This window comes from Ammodytes marinus (genome assembly GCF_949987685.1).
Source record: "Ammodytes marinus genome assembly, chromosome: 1".
Classification (NCBI taxonomy): Eukaryota; Metazoa; Chordata; class Actinopteri; order Uranoscopiformes; family Ammodytidae; genus Ammodytes; species Ammodytes marinus.
The window spans coordinates 15,659,877-15,673,015 of record NC_137230.1 but is presented as its reverse complement, the minus strand read 5'-3'; the positions used below and the strand labels follow the sequence as shown (position 1 = coordinate 15,673,015).

Below are 13,139 nucleotides of genomic sequence, written 5' to 3'. Positions count from 1 at the left end.
AGAAGAGTAAAATCAACTGCAATATTTTCCATGGGTATATAATGTGCTATTTCCTTATGTGGGGCAACCTGGGGGATAAAAGCCATCCATATTGCATCAGCTCGATAATGTATGCGTGGAAAATGCAAATTACATTGAAAAGAGAGCTGGAAGTGCAATGGGTACAAGGGATATGATGTTGAATGCATAACAAAACAAATGAAGAGATTCATTTATTTGAAATATATATATATATATATATATATATATATATATATATATATATATATTTTTTTTTTTACTGGTCCCTTGGCATGTGGCTGTTAACACAGACACAAGTAAATGTAGATAATTTTGCTTCGAGATATTCCCACATGGGCTCTAATTGTACTGCATTTCAGTGGCCTATAATTTGTATGCGCTGCTGCAGTATTGTATGTGGTTGTGTGGGTTGATTAAAAACACTGTAATTTTTAATCATCAGAGAACAGCTTGATGATGAGTCAATTAGATTAACTGAATTTTAGCAGTAGAATAGAAACTAAAGGTTTAATCTTTCAAATGTTCTATGAAATCATATCACCTTTTTGATATTATTTATAGCATCCATGAAGTTACATTCTGTATTTACCCCTACAGAGCTTTTTCTTTAGCAATTACGCATATAATCAAGTGTTGTTGTACTAATTCTATCTCATTGATATCATCCACACTGCTTGATTTTTTTAATGCTAACACTATAAAGTTGCTGCAAATGTGTGAACACAACTATTCCTACTGATGCTGCTTCACATTATAAGTGTTCAGCTGAAAAATAGGATTTGACTTTTATTGTGACGCAGAAGAAGGAAACTTAACATATTTGTCTAAATTGGAGTCAACAGCAATTGCTCATCAAAAAGGTGTAAGACCTTTTTTGAGTCTTATTTGATAGCGGATACATTAAAAATACTATGGGGAGAAATTGAACAAAAAGGGGTAACCACCACGGTTAATAGATAAAGTTAATAGATCAAGAGTTTTTCCGGACACGCGCTTCTCACCTCTAACATCTCAACAAGGTAAGACGCTTGTATTATTGTGGCGTACTAAAGTTTGGCAATCAACTCATGATTGCTCATGGCATGATGAAAATGTGATTGACTGGGATCTTTCAATTTATGTTAAGAATATGACCATGTTTGGCTCCACTGTAAACAGTAACAACAGTGTAATTCTGTAATTAATAAATTTGTGTACTGCAAGTGTTTGTTTGTGTGTGTTGTTAAAAAAATTAACAAAGAACAGTGTCATTCTGTTGTATTTCTAACCAAGTAGCTTCTCAAAGGAGTGTTTGCACTTGCTGTTCCACCATCATCAGTTATACAACATTATAACTTCAGGGATCCATTGACCTCCTGTACACATGTGAAAGTGCCTTTGGGCAAGACACTGAACCACAATCCCGAGGGTCAGGGCAGCATCCTGCGCGATAGCCAATGCTGCCATTGGTGTGTGTGTGTGTGTGTGTGTGTGTGTGTGTGTGCTCATGAATGAGCGGCAAAACCTTGTAAAGCACTCGAGTCTAGATAAAAGCGGCATATAAAATGCAGCCATGTGGACAGATGAGGGTGAAAACACTTCACATACACACATGTATAATGACACCTAAAGAAAGACCAGACTGCACAGTGACAGAGTTCACAATACATGAGAAAAAAAGGCTTCAAATAGATTTTTCGAAAATAAAACAGAGATAACATATTTTTAAACAATGGAAGAAGAAAAAATAAACAAGGGCCTCTAGTTTGACAGAGATATATTGATACAATTTGTCTATATTTATCCAGACCATTGTTTTCTCTGAGCTTTACAATATACTTCTAACAGCATGTATTTATTTTTTGCCTGCGGCAGCCACATCGAAATAAAAACTCACACAACCTCTTTATATTGTTTAAAAACCTATTTTACAGCAGTGAATGGAAAATGCAATCCAAATAAAAGAATTGCTTGTTGGTTGTCCATTGGTTATGGTTAGGGAATATTACATGTATTAGATATCTCAGTATCTAACATATAAAGAGTATATTTCCGGCTTCTTCAACAATCTACAACACACTGCATTACAGTTTCCAAAAAGGTTATACTAATGACTATTTGGATTGCATTTGAATAATACATCATTGCACACAGTGCAAAGCATGTAAGAATATTCACCCTCAAAACATTCTAAGAATACAGTTTGAATGGCTATGGGATTGCAGCTGAATTTTGCTTTACATCAGAATAGATCATCAGAAGAACAGGAAGGAAAGGATGTTGGCGCCTCAGGCTTAAGACAGGAGAACTACTTGATTTCGACCTTGAGGTCCTTTAAAATGACTCCGGTCTCCAGTGATTTTGAGATTATATATGTCAATGACTTACGCTGCTAGAGATAAAAAAGATCTCATCATGACCTGCTGCTGGAGCCGAATTTCTCATCTTAGCAATTATGTCCATGACTTCCTTCCCTGTAGCTGGATCAAACCTCAGCCAAAGAGAGCTCTTTTGTATCTCCTGGAGAGCCCTCACAGTGACTAATCTTTATAGAAAAAGATAAGCCAACAGTCACAAAGCACCCACTGACTTCATATGTAATATCACAAGAGTTATACATTCAGCACTAAACCTCAGGAGGGAATGACCTTTTCTTCTCTGAAAGCTGTTAAAGGATGTTCCGATTTGTTGCTATAATGGGTAACAATTATTTATTTTTCCCTCTGCACTTTGTGAGAAATACTTACAGTACATGTGACACAGATTAACTTGTGTGGAATCGTAAGTATTGTTTGGCATTAGGTTGGATAAACCGATATGAACCTTCAGAGATCAATTTATTTTTGTATCGTGCTTACATTTTCAACCAAATCACCTGGTGCCTGCCAAGTGATCGCTTGAGCTTATCAACTACATTTTGGATACAGTAGACTGGGGATCCTGAATTGCCTTACGTTTACCTATTCATTGCTTTTGTTAGTTCAAATAAGGAGTGTGTCCACAATAGATTTGTATGCTCGCTCTAGACATTTGATTCATTAAAGGCCTACTTCACCGGTTTGAATATGAAGGTGTATTGAATTCTAAGATCCTATGTAGTATAAATGAGCGAATTTTTTTTTAAATCGGTTCATCCTAGCCTGAGAAAAGGCAGAAAGAGTGTTTTTTTTAACCCTATATTTCTCTCTCGTGACATCACAGAAAGAGAAATATAGGGTTAAAAAAAACGTACTTTGTAAATATTACTGTGATGTCACAGTAAAAGACATCACAGTAATATTTACAAAGAAAGTTTTTTTTACCCTATATTTCTCTTTCTGTGATGTCACAAGAAAGAGAAATATAGGGTTAAAAAAACACTCTTTCTGCCTTTTCTCAGGCTAGGATGAACCGATTTCAATTTTTTTCGCACATTTATACTACATAGGATCTCAGAATTCAATACACCTTCATATTCAAACCGGTGAAGTAGGCCTTTAATGTAACATTACTCAGATATGCTCTTTGCATGCTTAGACACAATAGGATTTTATTCTTTAGAGGAGTCATAGCAGGAAGGTTATTACACATAATTAGAAGGGTTACTTTAATGCCTCGTTATGCAAAACGGCAACTATAAGCTTCAGACTCCTTCAGCAACAACAGTACCAGTATGGAGTCTACCAATTAAAGTTAAGATAGGATTCAAAGTTCAGCCTTCAAAATAAAATAATAAATGTTTTAAACAAAAAGAGGTTGGGTGCAGAGTGCTGACCAATCTCTAGTTATGTTTATCTTAAAATGACAAAGGGAATGGAAGAGGAATGGCTTATGGCAGGAACAAACTAACTACCATCATATATTTAATTGATTGCAGTAGCAGGAGACCAGATCTACACCAATCAACATAATATTGTTCAAATTTGTCAGATTCTAGTTATATAATTACACATTTCTGGGGCTGGATGAACATTGGGGCTGTGATGCCTGGTTTGAAGTTTTGTAGGGGGCCAAGAGATTTCATTTCTGGATGTCAGGCTCGCAAGGCAGTGAAGGATAGCTATATGGAAGATAAAAAGGAAATGCAAGTTCATGTCAGAGAGCCAAATAGCTTTCAACACCCAGGCTGACCTTCAGTTTCCACAGAAGCACACACACACACGCCCACACACACAAATGTTCACAGGATGTGGCTATAAACCATAATGGACATCCCTTATTACAGGGAGTGAGCCTTGGCTGTATGCCATTTTAAATGTCACAGACTCCTCCACAGGGTAATGACTGATCAGCCTGATCAGTTTGCATCTAGCATTGCCTGGTATAGTATCTACAAAGACAAATGTAAAACTGTCTGGAGAGGCAGGCAACACCATATGGTTTAATATTTGCTGAATACATCCAATAGTGTTCATCCATATGTGGATGTGCTAACTTTTCCAACCTTTCAAGCCTTCAACCATAAAATACAACATTACTACACTCCCAGTAAAGCAAAACGTACTGCCGATCCTACAAGAATAAGCACGCTAGATTGTGGCATTATGCATCTTTTAGCTAATTTGTTCAGCTTGCCAGTCAGACAAATCATAAACAATCCCATTCATATAAAACATGAACAGCTGTAAAAAATGTAAAGCAAAAAATACAGGAGCCCACTTAAAAAAGGAAGAATTTAGACCCATATATTTTCCATCATGAGCACACCAAAAACAAAGCTGTTCACATATTATATGTTTGGTTTAGGTGTCAGTTGACGGTGATCAGTGTTGTGTAATACTGACTTAAAGGCCTACTTCACCGGTTTGAATATGAAGGTGTATTGAATTCTGAGATCCTATGTAGTATAAATGTGTGAAAAAAATTGAAATCGGTTCATCCTAGCCTGAGAAAAGGCAGAAAGAGTGTTTTTTTTAACCCTATATTTCTCTTTCTTGTGACATCACAGAAAGAGAAATATAGGGTTAAAAAAAACTTACTTTGTAAATATTACTGTGATGTCTTTTACTGTGACATCACAGTAATATTTACAAAGTACGTTTTTTTAACCCTATATTTCTCTTTCTGTGATGTCACGAGAAAGAGAAATATAGGGTTAAAAAAAACACTCTTTCTGCCTTTTCTCAGGCTAGGATGAACCGATTTAAATTTTTTTCGCACATTTATACTACATAGGATCTCAGAATTCAATACACCTTCATATTCAAACCGGTGAAGTAGGCCTTTAATGGATGGGGCTTAAAGCAGTTATGTGTTACCATCTAAGCTTAGCTGTGTATATACTTTTATTTAAATAAACCCCAAGAAGAGTAGTTGTTGCCAAGATAACAGCTAATGGGGATGTAAAATGACATTGTGACAGTTCGTTACAAGTGGGACTTCTGTTTCTGCTAGCACATTTTTCTCAAATAATGGTTAATATTTGACAACTTGATAGTTTGTACGGAGGCTCATGGCTGTTAGTTACCCGCTAATATATATCAATGCTCCCACTCCAATTTTACATCACATGATTGCAGGGTTTTCTTAATGAGAGAATTAATCTCAGCAGCAGCACAATGCAATCTCTACCAGAGGCGCTATCCAACACATCAATGTTTAACACATTGATGAAAAAAACAAACAGCAACTGTGCCTGTTACATAATTATGTGTTGAAGTGAAAGAAAATAATGGGAAAGGCAGGGAACTGGATCCCTTTGCTTGCTCATTCTGATGAGACATGAGATGGTTGGAAATGTCAGTGACAAGCAGAACTTGTCAATGTAAGCTGCTGGGGGAGCAGAAAATACTTGTGCTAAGCCCCCCAGAGTAAGATGAGTGCCAGTACCTTGACCCATGAGATACGATGGGAATTGAGGTGGAAGAGGGGACGAGAGAGCAGAAGAGTGAGACCTGAAGCGCTAGCTGGTGACAGAAGAATAAGACTGTATGTCCAGTGGGTCAGGGTAACCGATCCAAATGCCAGGCCAAATGGGTACAGCAGGGAGCGTGATGTGGTCAATGCACATTACATGACAAAAGCATGCAATAAACCAGGGGTGTAACGGTACACAAAAGTCACGGTTCAATACATACCTCGGTTTTGAAGTCACGGTTCGGTTTAGTACGGTACGGTTCTCAGTTAAGAGGAAAAATGCAAAAAAAAACTGTGTGCAGCATTAACTACGATTGCAGCTTATAGGTCTTTTTCAGTAAGTATACAAAGAAAATACTGCTTCCAACAAGTAAGGTCTCCAATATATATACATATACTTCTGAAATAAATTGCAAGTTCCGCATATGGAAAACTGTACACATGCAGAGTGGGATATGTAACGAAATAAAATGCTCAGCTCAACATATTGGAGGTGTGATTTGTATAATACAAATTGTATTATAAACAAATAACCTATTTAATTAATACATGGGCAAACAAAACTACTATCTAGCATTGTTGTGATATTATGAAATACTTGATTTGATTTTTGTGATGGGACCCCAATCTCAAAATCATTTGACATGTTCTTGAATTAAATAGTGTCCTTCAACTGGTGTCTGTGTCCATTTGTAGGTTTTTACATATGCTCTTACATTTAGTTTCATTATGTAAGGTTTTTTGTGTTGCTAATCTCAGTTACTAAAATATGAACAGCAATCACCAGGGCTGAATTACTAAATGTGTGCTGGTGGTGATGGTTTTTGTGTGTGTATGGTTGGCTGACAATAAGTTAATCACATTACACATGTGAGAGCCGGAGCTGGAACAACGCCGAAAGGAATTGGACAATAAAGAAGACAGAGATTAGTGGTGAACCAATACATCTCTCAGCAGCCAACTACTTGAAAAAAATGCAACTGCTGGTGTGATTTCTTTATGTTTTAATGTTTGGAGAACATTTTAAGTTCTAGCAACTGAAATGGATAAAAAACCCAACTGCAGGTACTGTGAAAATGAATAACAGTGTTCAACAAAGCCATGTTTATTCATCTACTAACAGAAAGTAAGCTGCTGATTCTTAAAACCACAAGCTACTCTAGGTTTTAATAATGTGTAGCTACATCTTTCCACACAGCAATCCGGGAATACAACAGCAAGCCTATAACAACTTGTTTATTCAAGTTCAAATTTTGTTCAAGAACATGTTGATATCAGTTAGAATATAATGTGTAAAGAATTCAAGACTGATTAAAAGTAAAAAATTAAATTAAAATACAGGCATACCTGAGTAGCCTGTATCTTCACTTCTACGGTGTAGCATGAAAGTCCAACACTTAAGGCCCTTGCACACCGGGCACGTTTTATTCATGCGATTAATTTGTTAATTACCGAACGTATACAGAGTCAATACAAGCTTCCACAGCAGCGCCGTAATTTCGCTTCGCGAATTTGCGTCTTTTACTTTTTCGAACTGAGTTAGATTTTTCTAGGACGTCGCTTCTTAAAGTGAGACGCGACAAAATTCACATTTCAAAACATTCGCTTTTACGTGCCGTTTATTCGCGTCGCGCCCGGTGTGCAAAGGCCTTTAGACTAAAACAGAATTACAGAAACAGTAAACTTCCTATATCAGTAATCAAATTCAGCACATTTTTCAAGAGTTAGTGGTCTCTTATTTAATGAGCATTTAATTTAATTTGTCACAGTTCAGTCCTCCCCAAGAATAGAAGTCATAATATTACGAGATTAAAAGTCATGGTTTAATGTATTTAGAGAATAAAGTTGTAATTTAATGAGAATTAAAGCTGTCATTTTAAGAGAATAAAAGCCGTAATATTATGAGAAAAAAATCGTAATTTTACAGGGGAAAACAATGTAGTAGAACAACCCTCTTCCTCTAGCCTGGCACCCTTTCTTTATAGGTCCATGCTGGCACCGCCTGCCTACCTACTTCCGCTCAATTTTCATTTCTCTTTAGAAGTCAGTCTGGGTCTGCGGTATATTCGCGGGTATTCTCTCCGCTAGCTTTTTACCTGTTCAATCAGCGAACAGAGGGAGTGGCTGAGAACAATGACGTGCGCCAGTTTCAGTTGTAGTCAGAAGCCGGCGCATGACGTACGTCTTGACCAAACGTTATGAGATTGGTTGGCAGATCCAGAGTGGCACTGGGCAGATCCAATAGTTTTAAACTTCAACACCAGCCTTCACGTGTCAATTGAGCGATTCCAGATCTTCTGTACAGATGAAATGAAGTACGATGGTCTGGTAGGACCAGGCTACTCTTCCTCCACAAAAGAGACTATTTCCTCTAAGTCTGTGTGATTCTCTCTTCTCAGACAGTTTCTTGCATATTATTCTCAAAGTCCTGATACTTAGGATAAAGTGGTACATATGGGCCAACAGATTAAGTAGGCATATTTCCTTATTTGTAAAACCGATACTGAAGTACAACTTCAAAAGATGCTCCAAGTCCCTCATTTTAAAGCAGGGGAAAATACTCCTGCTTTTCTTCTCCAAACAACACACAGCCTAAAACGAACAGTTAATTCTCATAATATTATGACTTTTATTGTCGTAAAATAACTACTTTAAATCTCGTAAATAAAACAACTTTTAATCTCGTAAAAAAAAAAAGACAAGGTCGTCATGTTCATGTATTGAAAGAAAAAAGGTCACAGCTCCTGCTATATTTTACCTTGAGCCTATCAAAAAGCCTTTTCCATCAATCTTGGAAGATCTGGCAGAGGCACAGCTGCATAAACAACCCTCCCAAGTCCTTAGACGGTTTTGAAATATTAACAAAAGAGCTTGCAGGTACATCATTTTGCAGCAAAGGGAAAATATCTTTGAGCCCTATTATAAATCACACAATACAGCAACAACATTGCACATCCAGGCCTGGCTTGTCCCTCAGGCAACCTGACAGCAAAATCCTGTCTTTACAGATGGCTCTCGGAGAGGGTCTGACTCTGTACCTTTGTATGTGGGATTACGCATTGAGTGTAATTTAGTTTTGTGTGCGTGTGCGTGTGCGTGTGTGCTTGTTCATAGTGAGCAAGTGCAGAGGAGAATGCTGATTGAAAAAAAAGCAGAACTTACAGATCTTGTGCTTCCCTTTCATGGGGAATTTCACCACCAGCTCCTGTGGGTTGCTGCAAATGAAGACGAATGGTGAGGCGGACTCCTCACAGGTATCAGGGCACTGCAGGGATGCGGAGGGTGAACAAAGAAAAGAGCAGTTTAGTATCATCTTACAGAGAAGGAGAATGGCAATACTTTGCACACAATATGTTAACGGTTAGCTCAAGATACATGGTATCACAGTTATGAATCATTCAGTGTGTGTCTCCATTTGTACGCCTGCATTATGCGAGATGTCCTCCATGCCTGATGTAATAACACCTGTCTGAAACCAACTGATATTTATGAGTCTCTCTTGGTCTTATTCGCTATAATTGCACAACGAACGATGCAGCAGCTGATGACAGCGTTTGCATAAGCTGTAAAGATGAGAAAAACATTTATGACAACTGGCAAAATCATAGACATCCGCAGGCTCAGATATTGTGGATATACACACCATCAAGGAGACATCAATGAATGAAAAAACACCATTCAATTGTGAAGATCACATGTAGAATATGACTTCAAACACATCATCAAAAGCATACTTCTAAATCTACGGATATACTTAACATTATTTAACCATATCCATGACATATTAATGTGTACTATATAACATGCCATACGACATTCCTATGAAAGGAGAGGGTGTTTTACAGCACATAATTGACAGCGGCCCACAGCATACGGAGGCGTAGAGACAAGAGAAAAGCTCTCTCTCCCACAGTGTTATTGATTGGTCTCTCAGGTGAGAGAACGGAATTGACTGACACAGTGACAAAGGAGTCATCTTTCCCATCACTGTCGGCCAATGGCTCTCAGCTCATCCAATTTCCTCCGGTGCTATCAGATAGTGCCCATGATTGCCATCTAGCCAGCCAGGAAGCTGCTCTTTTCATGACAGTGTGCCCCCCCCCCCACACTTCTCCCCTCCAGCCCAACCCCTCCCCCCCTGCCTTATATCTATCACCCTCAAAGGAGCACTGAAGGTTGTGACAAATTCGGGGCTTTTAAAGGAAATCAACAGAGTCTGCAACCCATCTGCACGGTCCATGAAAAACTGGGGAGAGACGATAGAGATGTTTATATCCGATTACAGTCAGTGTCGACTAAAGTGTAATACACCAGTGAGTGATAAAATATGTAAACAGTCTAAGTCGTTAGGCATTGGTGGGGACTCATAAAGAGCCCCTTGATTCCTCCCTCTAAGCAACACAGTGAATCCAATTAAATTAGACCCCCCCCCCGACAAGTAGGCTGTCTCCATAGACAATTCCCCTGGCAGTCCTTGAACAAAACTACCTGTGATTTAGAAGGGGGTTAAACAAGATGAAGGTTATGATTTTAAGCATTTTGTGTTATGAGATACAACTTGAAATTGTCTATATTTGTATTACTGTTCTCAGTTGTCCATGAGCAGATTTAAGGTCCCATCATGTGGAGTTTCCTTGTAAACAAACTATTGGGGTGAAATGTGAAACAGGAAATTAGCAGGAAAGTGAAATGTGTGTCTACCACGTACGTACATGTGCGTCCTCCTGCACATGTGTGAGAACAACAAAAAACAATTGAACCCATGTCATAACAACTGAGGAACTAGAGTCCCACTGTAACAATTAACACAGATCAGATCAGAAAGAACACCCTCTTTTAACCAGCGAGGACATTCTTTTTATCAGGAACGCTCCTGTTAACTGTTAAGACCATGCCTTGCTTCTCAAATAACTAAGCATCCTAAATGAGGTTTCATATTAATCAGCACTAGCAATTACATTTTAATCAAGAGTGATTTAGCATTGTGCACAGTGATAATTTTAAAACTATATTAGTAAATGTCATCCGTTGTTAAGTTTCTACAAAATTGGATACAAAATCTAGGGTTTGCCAGTGATTGTATTGGCACTACAATTACAGAAACAGGCCTTTTGTTTATGGCAATTACCAGGGACAAATGTCACAGCAGTCCTATTTCATGGTTAAATGTTTGACAAACATACGTACATTATCCTAAACCCCTTCAAACTCATCTTTTATTTCAGTAAAATAAACTAGAAGAATGTAGCATACTGTCTTACTGGCAAGAATACTTTATTTGCAACGTACACAACTGTCTTAAGAAACAGATGTGCCGAGTGTTCTCCCTAATAAACTAGGAAACAGTAAAAGAGACAATTCAATGTTAGTAGTGAGATCAATATCTTCCCTTATCAGATCAGTCTAGAGGTTATAAAAACACTTTTTACAACCAAAGTAAAAATCAAACCTCACCCTTTTTTTCAAATTTCATTCATTCCAAATGTTGCATAAATTAATATCCAGCTAAATGTTTTCTGCAGCATCCGAGCCCATAGAGGAATAAACGAACACCCATTCTGTTATTCAATTCTGTCAGGAGACAGAAGTAGTGATTAAACGTGCGTGTAAGATATTACAAAAAAGAAGACTGTAACATAAGGCACTTCCTGAAATGACGAGTTAAGCCTCATGTGAGATCATTCATTACAAATAATTCTCACATTGCACAACATGGCTGTATTGTCTGAGGTACTCAGGGAGACAAAATGGTGGTGGTCTTGCTAAATTCAGATGAAACGAGCATAGCTGCAGCCAGAGTTAGAGTGTGTTCATGTGAAACCCTGCCAGTTGCCTGCTCTTTCATCCTCCATTAGCTAATTAGCATTTAAAGCTGTTGAATGTGCTGCTGCTTTGCCTCACTTCCTCCCCCCCTTAATTGTTTCCATTCCATGTTAATCAAGAGGGCAGGAAACGTTGTGGTTGTGTGACAAGGTGGTTTGCTAAAGCCCTCTGTATTCATCAGGAAATATCCAATGTTGTCGAATAGGACCTGCTTACAAATGCAATTAAAGTTGAGCGTGTTGAGAGACGAAGGTATTGTATTGAGAAATTGTTAAGTGGAATTACGTGAAAATAGCCAAGAGTGATCCGAGTCCTTAGTGTGCCCATTTCGCCGCATGATAGGTCCTAACAGCTCCAGGGCATGCTGCGTAAGGGGGAATGTGTTTGACATGGGAGAGATCTGAGGGTGTATGTATAGTGGTGACAGGTGCATTAAAATGCCTCAGTGTGAATTGAGTATCTCTAGTTTGTTGCCTCTGGCCAATATACTTGGAGTTAGAAGTCTCACAATTGTGAGATAAAGACTATGCATCTTCTACTTGCTCATAAACATCAATGACACTTGGCTCATGTTCAACACAGAAATGCATCAAGTGCATGGCTGACTTCCAAACAGTTTTCCAGAAAATAAATATAAATACACCTCAACCTTGCCAGCATGCAAACTCAAGATAAATCTAGTCATGAGTCATGCGTTTAAATGAAGGTGCTTTTTGCCGTAGTTTGATCTGTTTGTATGTAACTTTTAGCTTGTAAGTTCAATCGTTGGGAAATTGCATCTACAGTATGTGCTTTTCTGGGGGTGATAACGTTTTAATGTCTGACCTGTACATTCTAAGCACCTCTAAAGCTTGCCAGTTAATAAGCTTATTTGTTTCATTCTTACAAAAACCCACGTGTAAAGACAACACCTAGTGGTTTTTACATTGATAAGACTGGTACAAACACTTCCTGGAGTGTCGTCATCCTTACCTTTGGACAGAGCCAGACAAACCAGCTTCTGTTGTGGCTTTAAATTTGCAGATCGATGGCAAGATTCTCATTAAACTATTGTCAAGAAAAAATGTATACGCTCATTCTCCAAAATGCTTAACTATTCCTTTAAAATGTCATAACTACATTAAACGTAACTCTGTATTTAATTTTCTGCTTGTAGACAGTAAAACTATGTTGTGTTTAATAACTTCTTCATGCCAGAGAATGGAAACCGGCATGTGCCCAACAGAAGCATCTTTTTATTGGACATGCTGCAAAACCTACATACAAAACAACGTACAAAACACTAAACAGGAGGAAAATGAGGATGAAAAATTCATAGGGCTTTGCTGCTTGTTCAGAGACTGCCAATTCAATAGACTGGCCACTATTTAATTTTCTGGGACCAAGCCAGGGGGAATTTAACAATAACCAACTGTAATAATATGAAATACACAAGTTCATTGGAAAAAGTAAAAAGGAATGGTGGGGCACAGGCTGCTGGA

The 13,139-nt window shown here is 38.0% G+C and overlaps 1 protein-coding gene across 1 annotated transcript in view; it reads right to left on the bottom strand.

The window, feature by feature from the left end:
- The window catches only part of trip4 (thyroid hormone receptor interactor 4), an 83,351-nt gene that overhangs the window by 49,825 nt on the left and 20,387 nt on the right, over positions 1 to 13,139 (bottom strand). Inside the window, 1 exon segment of the mRNA XM_080034408.1 lies at positions 8,998 to 9,100. Coding sequence (XP_079890534.1) covers positions 8,998 to 9,100 — 103 coding nt within the window.